The 16,861-nt window shown below is 40.2% G+C and overlaps 1 protein-coding gene across 8 annotated transcripts in view; it reads right to left on the bottom strand.

Annotated features, from left to right (window-relative positions):
• Positions 1 to 16,861, bottom strand: part of camk2a (calcium/calmodulin-dependent protein kinase II alpha) — a 901,358-nt gene that overhangs the window by 286,844 nt on the left and 597,653 nt on the right. For 5 of the 8 annotated variants that reach the window (XM_065287693.1, XM_065287692.1, XM_065287695.1 and 2 more), the window contains 2 exons: positions 10,247 to 10,279; positions 9,843 to 9,891 (listed from right to left, as the gene is read on the bottom strand). In XM_065287693.1, the coding sequence (XP_065143765.1) occupies positions 9,843 to 9,891; positions 10,247 to 10,279 (82 nt within the window). The remainder of the gene's footprint in view (positions 1 to 9,842; positions 9,892 to 10,246; positions 10,280 to 16,861) is intronic. The other 3 variants (XM_065287689.1, XM_065287694.1, XM_065287691.1) reach the window with 1 other exon arrangement.

Below are 16,861 nucleotides of genomic sequence, written 5' to 3'. Positions count from 1 at the left end.
GTTGTGTGGTGTACCTCTCAACGAGAGGACCCCCGAGAATGCTCGATCAGTATTGTGCTTTCATATCTCCAGCACCGCTTGGAGAAGAGGCTGTCACCATCTACTATTAAAGTAGATATCGCGGCAATATCCGCGCATCACGCACCAATAGACGGTAGGTCTGTAGGTCAGCACGGTCTGGTCATTAGGTTTTTAAGAGGTGCGCGGAGGCTGAATCCTTCACGCCCTCCCTCTATTCCTCCGTGGGACTTGTCCATGGTGCTGAAAGCCCTTCAGCACTGCCCTTTCGAGCCTCTGCTCACGGTGAGCGTCAAGTTTCTCACTATGAAAACTTTGACGCTCCTCGCATTGGCTTCGATTAAAAGGATAGGGGATCTTCATGCATTTTCGGTCAACGATTCGTGCCTTCAGTTCGGGCCGGCTGAATCCAGCGTTACACTGAGACCCCGGCCGGGCTACGTGCCTAAAATTCCCACCACTCCCTTTAGAGATCAGGTGGTGAATTTACAAGCGCTGCCTTTGGAGCAGGCAGACCCAGCCATGGCTTTGTTATGTCCTGTTCGTGCACTACGTGTGTATGTGGATTGTACTCAAAGCTTTCGGACCTCAGAACAGCTCTTTGTCTGCTACGGTGGTCAGCAGAAAGGGAAAGCTGTCACTAAACAGAGGATGTCTCATTGGATTGTAGACACAATCGCCCTGGCGTATGAGAAACAGGGCATTCCTTGCCCTTTTGGTTTGAGAGCCCATTCAACCAGAAGCGTGGCTTCATCTTGGGCTTTGGCTCGTGGTTCCTCACTTGCAGATATTTGTAGAGCTGCTGGCTGGGCGACACCTAATACGTTCACTAGATTTTACAGTGTTCGTGTTGAGCCGGTATCCTCTCGAGTTCTCTCGTCAGATCAGTGAGAACATCGAGGAACGGCTCCTGTGTCGGCTTGGTGCCTTTCTTTTCGGTGCTGCACGACCGCACCATTATGGAAGGCAGTTAAGGCAAAAACGTTACAAAAAGCTGTTTTTTGTCTCCTCCACCGCTTGGTGGCCGATGTTGCGGAGCATCGGCTGCCAGCCTCTCACTAGGTGTATCCTTGACTATCTGGGTGAGGCTAGCGCCCACATTGCGCCCCTAGTGGTTTCTTTGTGAGTATTTCCGTGGGAAGTTCTGATTTACCACGTTTCCCTTGGCGGAGTTCATTCCGCGCCTCTCTAGTGTACTAAGAGAGAGTATTTTTCATATAGACCTCGTGTCTTTTTATCCATCACCTTAGTGGTAGACCCCTAGAGGGTTTTCTTTCCGCAGCGATCTTAGTCCCGCCTGACGAGTTCGCTTCCCAGTTCGCCTAGTCACTATCGTGGGTTAAGGAACAAGTAGTGACCGGCCTCTGCGTCAACCCCATTTCCGTTCCCTTAAGAGGAGAGTCGGAGGGTTTACGCAGGCACTGGAAGGGTCAGCTTCAGTGGCGCTTTGGTAGGGATTCCCAATTCGTCGGTCACGACGTGACGTCGTAGTGACCGACTGAAAGGGAACGTCTCGGTTACATATGTAACCCTCGTTCCCTGAAGGAAGGGAACGGAGACGTCACGTCCCGTCGCCACAGTTTGCTGTTCCACTGCTGATACCGGCCGGACCCTTTCCTTCTGTCCAGCTTTCTCAGCAAAAAAATAGCTGATTTGATAACTGCACCTGCCGCTCATTAAATACCTGCGCGGCGGGGCGGCGCCGGCAGATGCAATTATCTGCATGCCAAGTTCATTGGCGTTTTAAAGGTTTCTCGAAGCAGATAGGTCACCCGCGAAGCGGTTCCCAATTCGTCGGTCACGACGTGACGTCTCCGTTCCCTTCCTTCAGGGAACGAGGGTTACATATGTAACCGAGACGTTTTTGATGATGCAGAACTTGATTATGGGGACTGTGAAGGTTCCACAAGTGACATGTCCTCAATAGACTAGATAGGGCTCTGACCATGTTGATGAAGTTAATGATGCAGCCCTCATATCAACCTGCCCACTGAGCCCATCGAGTGGAGAGGATGTTGAAGACTCGAATGTTGAAACAGGATTTAGGCAAGTCGTGGCTGAATCAGAAAGTAACTGTGACACAGAGGACGTTGATCAGACATCTGAGCCAGAAAATAATGATTTGAGTGATGTAGTGAGTGGAAACGATGCAAAGGACCCGACAGAATCAGAAGGGGGTCGCTAGGATGTTGATCAACCTACCTTTGAAATAACTCACCAAGTTAAAACAAGGGTTGGCAGAATAGTGAAGCCAGTAAACAGACTGATCCAGAACATGACCCAAAATGTTGTTCTGCGCAGCCCATTCTTTAGTCTTTCGAGACCATGAATATCTTATTTCAGAGCAATTAGCCCTCCTTAATTAGCTTCTATATTACTCAATGGGGATACTTAAAAAAGGGAAAATCTAGTAGATTTTGTTTAATCTGAGGCAGTGTGTACGGCACTTCCTTCAGCAAGTAGACATTAGAGGGCCTGGCCAGCTTTCCTTTGTCACTTCCCAGTCAAGTGGGTAACATATATGTTGCTGATCAAATGTTTTGAAAAGACCTTTCTCCCTATTATTGAGTTACATGTGCTGGATGAATTTTGTAAAGTTCAGGGGGGAGAATGTAACTGGCTACAAAACAATTCTCTAATTTCTTTATAATTTTTTTATTTTTCTATTTCATCATTCACATTTTTGTTATGAGCTTCTCAAAACTTCATATTAATTTCCCATATGCAGTTCCTTTCTATTAAAATGTATTTCTCTTTGTATTTTGTATGCATATATGTTCATACTTGAAAAAACTGTATGGGAACTAGAGTTGAAGTATTTGTTGTCATTGGGGCACTTGTTGGTGACGCACACGGTGGCGCTGTTGAGTGAGAGAGAGGTTTTGCCTCAGAGCACTGTGAGATACTGCTAAGGTCAGACCTGTTGATGCTCTCTTGCATCTCTCCCCACTAATATTGTGGTGAGCGGGAGAGACTGTGTGCATCGTGTTAATTTAATGAAGTGCCCATATTTTGCAGAAAATAAAAGAAGAGATCCCATTCTGTTGTCCCTGGGTTGTGTTTTTCGAGAGGAAAAGCGAGTCTGCTACACCAGCACTGCCAAAAGATTGTTTTTACACTTAATCTTATTAGTTTAGAATGATATTAGGGTAAGTAAATGATGATAGAAATTTAATTTTAGGGTAAATGAATAACCCTTTAAAAAATTGTGACTGATTTAGCATTTTGTTCATTAAGGTCACAAAAGGCAATGTTTTCCAATAACAGTTCCAATAACAATGGATCAGAAAATGTTAAATATGGTCGGAAAAATTTGTAGGGAAGTCTGGAAATTTGAGTCTAAAAAAGGATGGAATTTTGAAATGAAAATTGTGTAGAAACCCTGTTCACAGTTTCAAATGATGTCTAACATGTAAGTGTATGGTTATTAATGATGGAGTATTTTAAATTGATGAGGAAAAACACGTCAAAATGTGGTGCCATGTTTTTGGACCCTGGGGAGTTAATGGTTAAATTAAATTTCAGTGAACAAAAAGCATAACTTATTAACTGAAAACATAGACCAAATACAAATTACCAAAAATTTATTGAAAGTTTTAATTAAAATTACATATAGGTACATATACAATGTATTTTGGCTTCCATGGTAACTGCAATGTAATACAACCATGCTATTGATAAGCAACCACATGTTTATTTTTCCTTTTAATCATAAGATAACACTCATCTTGTTTTACTTTTCAGGCATATATATTATATGTAAATATATAAGAAATTGTCTGTCAACAATCTATGATTTAACATTAGCAATAAATACAAATAAAACACACTGCACAACTGCTCAATGTATGAATTAAATGTGCAGCGGCTACTGTCACTGTTTAATACCCAAGACAGACTGCTGAATGATAAACATCCAGCTGTTTATGTTCACTTAAACAAGAAAGAATACTTGGTTCAGTGATCACTGCCTGTGGCGATGCTACTGTGTGCAAGCTTCATGAGCCATCATGTCTAAGGAACATATATGAACCATACACACTGGTAAGTGAAGAGCGTTGCATTGTGCGGGAGTGTGCTCAAGGTGGACGCAGGGACATAGAATATTTACCTTAAAAGGCAGGATAGGCAGGAATTATCTACAAATTTGTTAAAAAAACAAACAAAATTAAACCGTCTTTATATACAAATACATAATTAAAATGTAAGTACTCGGAAAAATGTCTGTTCTAACACGCTGGATGCCGTTGCGCCTATTCGAAAAAAGAGAATCAAAGATTCCATGGTATGACCATCACACTGCAGCACTTAAAAAGGTAGCTAGAAAAATGGAAAGAAATTATAGAAGCACAAAGTTAGAGTTATGGCGTGCTGCATGGAAAGAGAGTGTTCAACACTACAGACAGGCTATAAAAACTGCCAGATCTACCCATCTCAGTATTAAAGAAAATCATAACAACCCTCATTTCCTCTTTAGCACAGTTGCAAAACTGACTAGAAACAAATAACAAACAGAAACCAATAGTAAACTCCAACACAATAGTAAAGACTTCATGAACTTCTTTACTAACAAAATTATGGTTATTAGGGATAAAATAGAAACTACGCAAGCAGCCACCACTCTACACAATAGTACATTTAACACTAGATTACCAAACAAATATCTTGAGTCATTTAAAGCTACTACAATAGAAGAGCTCTCTAAATTAGTAACGTCATCCAAATCATCGTCCTGTATATTAGACCCTGTTCCCACAAAACTACTCAAAGAGGTATTCCCTGTATTATCAAACCCAGTACTAAATATCCTGAACTCATCACTAGAATTAGGCTACGTTCCAACAGCTTTCAAACTAGCAGTTATTAGACCGCTCATTAAAAAAACAAACCTTGACCAGGGAGACCTAAATAATTTTAGACCAATCTCAAATCTACCTTTTCTTTCTAAATTATTAGAAAAAATAGTGGCACGACAACTACGCACATTCTTAGCAAATAATATTACAAATGAAAAGTTCTAATCAGGATTCAGGCCCCACCATAGCACAGAGACAGCGCTGCTTAGAGTTACAAATGACCTCCTTTTAACATCCGATTGTGGTGAAATCTCAATCCTTATATTACTAGACCTTAGTGCAGCCTTTGACACAATAGATCACACAACCTTACTCAATAGGCTAGAAAACTATGTTGGCATCTGTGGTCAGGTGTTAGCCTAGTTCAGGTCATATCTAATCAATCGCTATCACTTGGTTTATGTAAATGAGGAGGAGTCATATCACTCCCTGGTTACATACGGCGTACCGCAGGGATCAGTTTTAGGTCCTATCCTGTTCTCCTTATATATGTAACCTCTAGGAGATATTATCAGGAAACATAACATATGTTTTCATTGCTATGCCGATGAGCGAAACACACCAGTTTTCTAAGCTAACAGACTGCATAAGTGATATTAGTGACTGGATGGCACATAACTTTCTCATGCTAAACTACAATAAGACAGAGATACTTATTATCGAACCGAATCATTACAAACATAATATGACAGATTACAAGTTGCCCATAGATGGCTGCACTGTGGTGCCAACCTCCATGGTTAAGAACTTAGGCGTGATGTTCGACAGCAATTTATCCTTTGATAGCCAAATCTCTAATGTCTGCCACACAGCATTCTTCCATCTTAGAAATATCTCAAAAATACGCCATATGCTGTCTGCATCAGATGCAGAGAAGCTTTTCCACGTTTTTATGACCTCTAGAATAGACTATTGTAACTCGTTACTCGGAGGATGCCATGCAAATCAGGTAAACAAGCTTTAGCTAGTTCAAAATGCTTCTGCAAGAGTGCTTACTCGATCTAAGTAGTATGACCACATACGTCCAATTCTGGCATCTTTACACTGGCTACCAGTTACATATCGCATACAATTTAAAATATGACTAATCATTTACAAAGCCTTAAATGGCCAAGCACCCTCATATCTTAGAGAATTACTATCAGAATACAATCCATTACGTACACTGTGGTCGCAAAATTCTGGTCTCTTAACAATTCCTAAAATATCAAAAGTGTCTAAAGGTGGAAAATCCTTTTCCTACTTATCCCCTAAGCTCTGGAATGATTTACCAACCGTTGTCCGAGAATCAGACACAGTACATACCTTTAAATCTAGACTTAAAACTTTTCTCTTTAACACTCTGGGGTCAGCTGCTCTTTATTTTTCAATCACTCCCCAAAGAGACTTAGATAACTCTACTGATTTTTGACATACAGATATGATTTATACATCATTTAAAACGTTAAATTGTCTAGTTTTTTTCTGTCCACTCCCAATGAAAACAGCATGTTGTGCTTTTCGCAAAATTAAGAAAATAAACATAATGCGCGTTTTGTTCTTACTCCCTCAGTGAAGTCCTTTCAGAAACACTTCAGAAAAATGAACTGTAACTTAACGAATACTTGTCATAGAAACAAAAGATAAATGTCTACATAATGCTTGGAATGTGTGCTTTTGGAAGATGTAAGTGAAATCGAAAACAAATATTGTAATTCGTTGTTAACTGTATTAGAAGATGGAGATGTACCGTCTTTCTTCTGTTGCTTCATTATCTATAATGAGCCACGCCCCGCTCCATTGAAGAGAAGAGCAGAGATCATCCATATTCATTAATCAACCCCACAGTCAATGGACATTCTGTCTCTGCAGCCATTCACTGCTGTGTTGAGTTTTAATCCGAGTGCTGGAAACATGACATCTACTTGTTTACTCGTGACTGTAACTAAAGTTATGTCCAGACGCGAGTGTGACTCGATCGACGTCCAAACGCACACACAAACACACAATGCCTCATATTTGAAGCGCTTTGTGGTATCATTATAAAAGATGCGATTGCACAAATCACATACTTGTTTACTCGCGCCTAAATCTCCAGACAGACGCGAGTGTGTGTGCTTCATCAGTGTGACAGGATCGATGTCCAAACTCACACACAAACACGCGATGCCTCATATTTGACGCGCTTTGTGGTATTCTTATAAAAGATGCAAGTGTGTGTGCTTCGTCTGTGTGTCGCGATGTCCAAATGCACAAACAAAGACATGATGCCTCATTTGACGCGCTTTTTGGTATTCTTATAAAAGACGATTGCAAACATCACATCTACTTGGTTACTCGCCTGTAAATAAAAGTTATCTCCATGCGCTTATGTTTTCTTTGTGCTTTCGTCAGACGCGATCAACGGCCAAAGGCACACACAAACACAAAGCCTCATATTTGACCCATTTTGTATTAAGACGCATCTAAACACATCTAAAACCCAATTTATTTGCGTATATCTCTGCATAGTAAGTTTATTTAACGCAGGATCACGCATAGGAAGGCATTTCTTTTGTGTTGCTTTCACAAACAAACACATAACAATAATGGCATCTTCACATTCCTGCCTAAAGGCTCATTATGCAGCTCATTATGCAATTGTTTTGTTGTTCAGCTGTCAATAACAGATTATTTAAGAGATTCCAGCCTCCTTGCATATTGCCATCCTAACCAAAACGTGACTTTAAAATTGTAAATCAATATATTGTGTTATGTAAATGAGTAAGCAGAATGATTTTCACATCATTTTAAAGAAAAAACTCTAGACTACTGGATCCTGTTTTGAAAAGTCTTGGGAAAACATGTTTAGAATGAGTTTTGTGGACTTATATCAGTCACTAAATTTTTTTTCTTTTTCAAAAACCACGCATAAACATTTGTCTCTCAAAAATACAAACATGTACATACATGTTAATCATATAATATAGTAGCCCAGTTTGTGCTGAATGTAGTGTTATAAGACTTTCGCCATTATTATGTTTTTAAGCAACTGAAAAAGCACAAATGTCAGTGCAGGTCAAAACTTCTCCAGGACAATAAAATCCCCTTAGACCCCAGAGGGTTAACAAGGCATTCACATAATTTGTTTTAGTGATGATACTCATCTCACAATAGATAGTTTGTACAACCTAATAAATAAATAAACAAAATCCTCATTTTCGTCAACACTTCAAAGCATGGTAAATGTTATTAATATTCTTAAGAAATATGTTTAATCTTTCCTTACTCGTTTACATATGTGCAGCAAACCATGAGTCGGGCATAAACTTTCAAAAACAAATGTCACGTATAAAATAGAAAAGGCTACATATAAGGAAAAAGAATAGAACGCTACTTTGTGCAAAAACAAACCACAATACAAGGCCAAAACTCCAAAACTAGACTAATAAAACCCCAAATTAGGCCATTAATTGCCAAGCGCAGAGGAGTGATTGAAAGGATGTATGGCATAATGTTATCACTTGCTCGGCCCTCCTCCTAAGGTTTCTTAGGAGGAGGGTGTCGAGTAAGGGAGTACTGTGAACCCCAGACAGGCATCAGAGAGATAGCTGGCGCAGTCTCGTCCCCGTCTCCCCTTTACTCCCTTGCTCAACCGGATTTTAATGAAGCTCGGTGGGTATAGATTTGTGGCGTTAAGCCCACTGGTAGGGGGGGGGACTTTAGTCCTTAAAAGGGAGTCAGTGCATCGATCTCCAAAAACGCGCCGGCCCGTGCATTTTCCTCGTTCTCCCTAAACCAAACTGTGCAGAGTCTGTCACAGGGGGTGACGTTGTATCTTCAAAACCTATATATATATATATGTGTGTGTGTGTGTGTGTGTGTGTGTGTGTGTATATGTACATGTATACATGTGTGTGTATATGTACATGTGTATACATATGAATGGCCCCTACGCTAATAGAATTTTGTTTTCTTACTTCATGTCTCGTCCTCGACCCAGAGGACAATGAGACAAAACAGACCCAGTTCCGGTAAATGTGAAAGTCAGCACAACTCTGATCTACTGGCTGACCTTCAACGTGATGCCCAGCTGATGCCTGACCAACGACCACCGGCAGAACCTGCTTAACCTCCGCCTAATCTCCTTATCCGTTTCAATGTATATATATATATATATATATATATATATATATATATATATATATATATATCTCCCAAGGGTTTTTCCTTCCTATGACTTTTTTTTTCCTTCCCCGGCTAAAAGCCTGTTTTTTTTCTCCTAGGGAGTTTTTCAACCCGGGGAGGCAGCCTTCTTGGGCTTAACTTAGCACCCTCTTCTTTACGTTACATTTGTAATACGCACGCTTATAATGTTGATTCATAGTCGCAGCACATTTAGCTGCTTGTGCTATCGTGTATTATGTTGTGCTATCTGTCTATTTTCTGTGCTTTCCACTGCTTCTATTAATGTAAAGCTGCTTTGAAACAATCACCAATTGTGAAAAGCGCTATATAAATAAAATTGAATTGAATTGATTTGAAAAAAGAGAGGATAAAACTCGAGTGTCTGTAGACCTCTCACGACTGTTTTAAACACAGCTCCTTATTTCCATTCTGGATGAAACAAATGATTGGCTTGCGCGACTATCACTCTCTCTCGCGACCATGGCACACCCCTGTTGCTATGGGATCTGCCCACACATGCGCACACCCAATTGATTTGAACGTGCACAAGGCACTCTAGGAAGGGCAAAAGTATGGCAGAGAAGAGCATTCAGAACTCACAGTACATGCATATCCAGTCAGTGAAGGCAAACAAAGGAATAAAGTCCTGAGGAAATAAATTGAATCTATGCGGTCTCTGCTCAGAGCAACCAACATTATGCACAGATTATCAGGAGTTCATTAAGATGTATCACCATAACACTATTTTAAACACAACATTGTTTCACACGACTTTTCTTTTAAAAAGTAAGAAAGAAATAAAAGAAGAAAGACAGCCCTTACCTCTAGTGTCGTCATCCTCAATTGTGGTGTTGGTACTCTCAGATGACTCCTGTAAATGATACATTTAAATTCAGGGTTGAATTATATTTTTTGCTAGGATCACATTATGCATGATCAGAGTTGACCATCTGCTCTCTCCTTTTTTGTGCCTTGAAGAAAGAATGAGTTAGTAAGAATCATTTGGGTCAAGAAGTCTGGCTTCCTATTTCTCCTGCAAAAAAATCCATAAGATTTAGATAAACTTCACAGATGGAATGTAACAACAACAACAGTGAAAAGAAAGTCCAGCTCCATGACAGCCATTATTTACTCATTCTATGTTGGGTTGCCTTTAAAGATTTTTGAACCATTTGAAATAACTTTTCCTGTAGTACTCAACACAATGGAGCTTATTTTACACTCACCATTAACTGGATGCTTGAACTGGACTTCCTTTTCTAGAAGAGAAATGAAAAGAAGTCAGACAGGAATAAAGAAGAACAAACACTATAACATGGACAGGGATGGTGACAGTAGCCAACATGATTGTTTGGAAAAAAATCTCTACCAAATCTTGGTAAAATAGGACTTTTGGTGCAAATGGGATTTTTAAATATTGACTTTTCTGTACCCACAACAGTCAGTAGTCCCTTTCACACATACAGTCTTTACTGGTAATTTTGTGGTAAATTGCAGTTAACATGTCATGTGTGAACAGAACCTTTCCGGTAAATCAGTGCTCCCAATTTACCAGTAAGACAGGTTGTAAGATTACCAGTAATTTACCGGTAAGCGCTATGTGTGAACGAAAAATATAGGATTACCGGCATTTAGAACGGACGACGTCAGTCCGCGCTGACAGATCGGGCCAATCAGAACGTTTTTAAACAGATGACGCGTTTACCACCGCACTGTTTACGTTCGTTTCCACACCCATGCTGCTTAAAAGTCGAGCACAACTGAAGTTAACATCCACATTTCTTCAAAGTTGTTTAAAACAGCTTACCATATATTTGTCAAATTGCCGACGTCCTTAGCACACCCTCGGTGAAGCCTAATGTGCAAACACAGGTTCCGTGTGACGCCGCCTAACGCAATGTTGTTTGGTCACGAGCAACTTCGCGATCGTTTTGCCACAGATGTGAAAACAACAAAATACAGACAGAGGATATTAAGTCATAACCCGCCATTGTGTACAAATACAACACGGAGCTCGCGGCCGCGCGCCACAAGTAATTTCCGCTTTCTCTCCGAGTTTACCGGTATTTTGATACTGATGTGTGAATGATGTCACTGCATGTGTGAACAGCACATTTTTGTATTTACTGGTAAATTCGTTCTGGTAAATTCATGGTAATTTACTAGAATTACTGTGTGAAAGAGGCTAATGTTTCAGCTTTGTGCATAATTCCCAGGGAGGAAATACACTACACATACCAACCACAACATTAATTTAAAAAATCATTAAAAAAATTTAACGATTCCGATTCCATTATCAATGTTGCTTATCGATCAGATTCCTTATCGATTCTCTTATCGATTCTCATTGGGTGAGGGAATAAGCACAAATTTTTATTTTTGTATTAACTCGCTTTAATATCTGTTTTAGAAGACGCAGAACAGAGCATCTATGGTTTATCAGAGTGTTGTCTTGGGAAAAAATTTACTTTACTTGACTAAAAAATGTTCACTACATTCTAAAGCATAGAATCATACTGTGTATTCCTTTTATATTGCATATTAAAATTGATTTAATACATAATTACATAAAAATTGTGTACTTTTACTTTTCTTGAGTAAAAGTACAAAAGTACTTTTTACTTAAGTAAAAGTAAAAAACATTACTAGATTTTAATTTACTTAAATATTAAATATAAACCAAAAAAAATTGAAATTATGAAATGTAGTGTAGTTAAAATTATAATAATATGCTATGGAATGTATCTTTTCCAGAAAAATTAAAAACACTGATAAAATACAAATACTTGAAAATGTAATTTTAAATAGAAATACTTAAGAAGTGTCCGCCTCTACTGCTCAGTGAAATTTGTTTATCCTGGACTCGGTCATTTTATTCCTCCCTGCCTCTGTAAACGGAGTAGCTAGAGGTGCACGAGAGATACTTTATGCAGCCTCTGAGCCAGTGTGAGAGCCAGCCAGACTCAAATTGATGGACAATGACAACGGAGATTTTTATAATTTATTTAACTTGATTTTATAAAAGTTTACATAATGAAATGGCACTTACATTAACATTAACACATTACTTTCGGCATTAATAACAGATGGCGTCCCGTTAGCTCCGCTGGTGTTTGACTCGCTGGTGTTGTTGTGTAAGAAACATGCAACAGTCCTGGAATGCGACTGTATTGTCGTATTTTTGCGTGAAATACAAGTTATTGATTCAACTGTTTCAGTGTTTCACGAAGCCTCGCTCTGCCCACCACTAAATATAACCAAACTTTGGATCGTTCTGCCTCGATGTAATGTTTGCTGCGTTCTAAACCAAAACAACACAGCGTATGTGTGTGTGACGTCATGACACAGTTGCAACGAGCGTAACCGATAAGGGGAATCGTTAAGCAGGCATGCTAACGGTTCAAATTAATCGATTCACTGGGCACCTTATTCTTAAGAAGAACCGGTTCTCGATTCCAATCCCTAAACCTCACGTAGGGGATATTATATAGACACCAGGCCTTAACACAGGTTACAGTGAATACAGCTGATGAAAGGCTGACAGCCTATGTTTCGCAACATTGAACGCCAAGGACGTTGGAGGAGTACCAAACTTTTTGTAAAGCATTTATGCCACTAATTTAGCTCCATAATGGCACTACGAGTGTAGCACCATTATGGTGCTGCAAGCCGACACAGTGTCAGTGTTTAACCGGTTTGAGGAGAGAACATGAGAGGAAACCGGCTCGGTATGAACACTATAAAATGTAGTAAAAGTGTTAGGTGTCGCCCAGCCAGCAGCTCTGCAGGTGTCTGTCAGCGAGGAACCATGAGCTAATGCCACAGAGGATACAACACTTCTTGTGGAGTGAGCTCTCAACTTAAATGGGCATGGCATGTCCTGTATTTCATACACAAGGGCAATGGTGTCCACTATTCAGTGGGACATCATCTGCTTAGTGACAGCTTTCCCTTTCTGCTGACCAGCGTAACAGACAAAGAGCTGGTCTGAGGTCCTTAAGCTTTGAGTTCTGTCAACGTACAACCACAGTGCGTGTAAGGGAAATTAGCAAAGCTAGGCCTGGGTCTGCCTTCTCTGGGGACAGGGCTTGCAGGCTTACCAACGGATCTCTGAAAGAAGTGGTGGGAACCTTAGTGTAACACTAGAGACAGCAGGCCCATACTGAAGGCACAAATCGTCAACCGAAAAGGCATGGAGGTCCCCTACCCTCTTTAGGGAGGCCAATGCAACCTGTATGCTAACTGACTGCAAAGGCTCGAAGGAAGCATCCTGGAGGGTTTTCAGCACCACATACAGGCCCCAAGGAGAAATCAGTCTCCACGCTCCTTTCAGAAACCCAATGACCAGGTTGTGTGGGCCCACTGACCTGCCGTTTATCAGGCCTTGGTGAGCGTAGATTGCAGCAATGTCTACTTTAATGGTGGAGGGGAACCGCCTTCTCTCCAACCGACGCTAAAGAAAGGAAAGCACAAAGCTGATCGGGCATTCTCAGGGGTTCCGGAACTGCACGGATGAAATGACATCTTTAAAAAGACGCAATCCGCCGTAACATGAGAGAACCGCTGTCTTTAAAAAGACAAATTCAACTTGCTTAGCTCTTATAGGGAAAACACTCTATTTGGGTGGTGAAGCAATGAAGCACACAGGGGAGTGCAATGCACACACTCAAACACAAACTCAATAGAAGTAGAGATGGTAAGAAACCTTGAGTCCCCGCTGAGGTGCCTTTTGCCAACCAACTTCAGCACACAGTGTATTTCCACGAGCGGATTTAGAGAGCTTCTTATTTTTCTAGGTGCCAGAAGTTGAGGTTGACTCGATTTGCCACAGGTGTGCAGCAGTTATCAACAACAAGGGTTATCCCAGAGATGGGCACTCGAGTCAGTGACTCGGACTCGAGTCGCACTCGAGTCACATTTTTAAGGACTTCAGACTCGACTTCAGACTCGAACGGAAATGACTTCAGACTTGACTCGACTCGACAGCAAAGACTCGTGAATATTTTAAAATCAACTCGAGTCTTTTATCCTTAACTACTGATTTCATTAAAAGGATTATGTGTGTTTTTTTGTGTATGCTGTACTGCAGTAAACGGGATCGGACCGGACCCTTATTATAGAATTCAATGACGTGCGGCGCGTAAAATCTGAAATGTGATAAGAGTCTCATAAAGATGGCGGGACCGGCAGTGCCATATGTTCTATCGTTCGGTTTTTAAAATGTTTTAGACGGCATTTCTGGAAGGACAGCCACATGCAAAGAATGTGGAAAAACCATAAAGGATACTGGGACAACAACTTCGAACTTTATTAGACACCTGAGAACACACCCACAAAGGTTAGTCACGTTAACTCTGCTCGCCCCATTTGGTTTCCATCACCATAATTTTATGCTCATTTTGAAGTATTGCATCAAAAACGATTGATGGAAATGCCAAATTTCGAATAAAAATCCCTTAATGCGCAAAAAAGTTTATACGCTCGCTTGAGGTGGTTTTTGATTTATGACAAAAAGAGTAAATGCGAGTAAAGGGAGATGGAAACGCATTTGTTGAATTAACTCTGATGTAGCGAACATTAAATGTGACTGACCATCTAGCTGTTTCCGCTGGAGTTGTCTTTACCATATATGGGTCTTGGCATCGTCGTAATATCCTTGTTGCTAGTGCCTTCGTCAAAAAAATGCGCATTCCTTCTTCTGTGTACTGTACAGGCAAGCATTAAGTTTAGGTAATTACAAGCTGCACGGCTAATACATTAATAACTTGCTCCATTGTGATTACATGCAGTTATGTCTCAATTTACCACACGAACCTTGTTTTGTTTACTGCTGGTTACTAGGTTACCAATACCACCATCATTCGCTCGCTCGCTCGAGAGAGAGAGATAGATTACAACCCGCACGAGGATGTAGGCGTCCTAAAGCATTCTTTATTTACATTAATTCAGTTACTGTTAGTTTAAAATGTATTTACCTCAAACAACTATTCATCATTAAATGGGGTCAAGAGATTTAGTTTTGACCATTATTTTATTATGAAAATCCTATAGTGAAAATAATGTCTTCATTCTTGTCAGGAGTTATAAAAATGTAAAACAGAGTACATACCTATAATCTGAAATAAGACTCTCATCGCAGTCATTGAGAAAAATACTATGGTCGTCATGAAAGCAAAACAACGTCCATCAGGGGTTTTAATTCATGTCAAAGTGTGCATATTTGGAGTATTAATTCAATTATGTTTACTTCAAATTTCTAACTAAATAAAAGTGTACTTTTACATGTGTTTTACATGTATATTATGTACTGATAACTGTTTTGTCTAAATAAAAAAGGGTATTTACAGAATTTTTAAATGGACCTTTTTTCCCCTCGGCAATGCATGAAATGACTCGAGACTCGACTCGGACTCGTGACAAAAGACTCCAGACTCGACTCGGACTTCAGTGATAAAGACTCCAGACTTTACTCGGACTCCAGCTGAAAGACTTCAGACTCGACTCAGACTTCAGATGAGAGACTCGTGAACATCTCTGGGTTATCCAACTAAATATTACTAACCTAGAAGTTCAAAGCAGTAGTGGCTGGTTCACGGAACGAAAACGAAAACCAGAAACTTTTGATGTTTTGCAAGGAACAGAAACAAAACCAGAAACTTTCCAAAAATATATGTTCCGGAACAGAACCGTTTATTCAAAATAATGGTAACCTGTTAATAACGTTATTTTTTCCGTTCTTTGACAAGATTTTTGACAAGATTTCTGACTCGGTGAAGTTTACGTCTGGTCGTAGCTGACTCATTGGAGAAACTAGAAGCTTGCCACCAGCAAGTACAGTGTTCTCTCTGGTTGCGTGCAGCGCCTCAACAGCGCTCGCCCCCTCCCCTCGCTCTCATGTTGCATGAAGCGCGCCTCTCTCACATATATTTAGTATTTTAATTCCGCGTTCCTCCGTGTACTTTCTTTTCCGCTTAAACATCAACAGTCACGGATGTTACTTGACAGAGAAGACGGCTGATCGAGTTCATCATGAGTGACTTAACAAAAGGTTAGCATTACCACACATACTCTTTCTGGTGTGAGTCTGTGTCCGAGCTCTCTCCCTACCTACAATGCAGTATGCCCGTGCACGTGTTCTGTAGTAATAACAATAGGGTTGTACGGGTATACCGGTATACCATGATATTAACATGCACGATTATCATACCGTAAACATTTGCTTAATACCGGTTTTGGAAAAAATTATAATAAAGGAAATCTCATCTGTGCTTCTGCGCATATATACTTCATTTCACATGACTGCTAGACACCACTCATATAGCTTTTCTCTGTACAGCAGAGAAAATTTCATGGCCAAATGAACACAAAATCTAACCTCTATCCCCTGCTGAGAAAAAGTTAAAATCTGCATTATGGGAATACTTTGGGTATCCCAAAAATGAGCATGTGTTGTCCTAAAGATGGATATCCAGTTTGCAAGAAATGTGGACGAAGAGTGGCTGCAAAAGGAGAAAATACGTCGAACATGTGCTATCATATTCGCAAACACATCCCTCTGTGCAGATAAAGGTGTGTTTTGTTTATAATTTAAAGCAGTATTATTTCCGTGATGCAGAGGGAATCCCAAAATCCAGTCATGAAAATCGGCCATAAATTCGGAAACGGATGTGTGTTTAATTTTCGTCCGATCTGTTTTCGGACACAAAGTTGTTATATAAATGCACCTCTGAAGTGAACTGTCTTCAGAAAAGTCTTGATGGCATTTTCTTGTCGTTTAATCTCAGTAAAATGCCAGATAAAGCGTTGTTTATAAGCGCACATGTCTGTTTTGTTTACATGTG

Source organism: Paramisgurnus dabryanus, chromosome 18, assembly GCF_030506205.2.
Source record: "Paramisgurnus dabryanus chromosome 18, PD_genome_1.1, whole genome shotgun sequence".
NCBI lineage: Eukaryota > Metazoa > Chordata > Actinopteri > Cypriniformes > Cobitidae > Paramisgurnus > Paramisgurnus dabryanus.
Note: the sequence above shows the minus strand (reverse complement) of the source record. Positions and strands in the feature narration are given on the sequence as shown.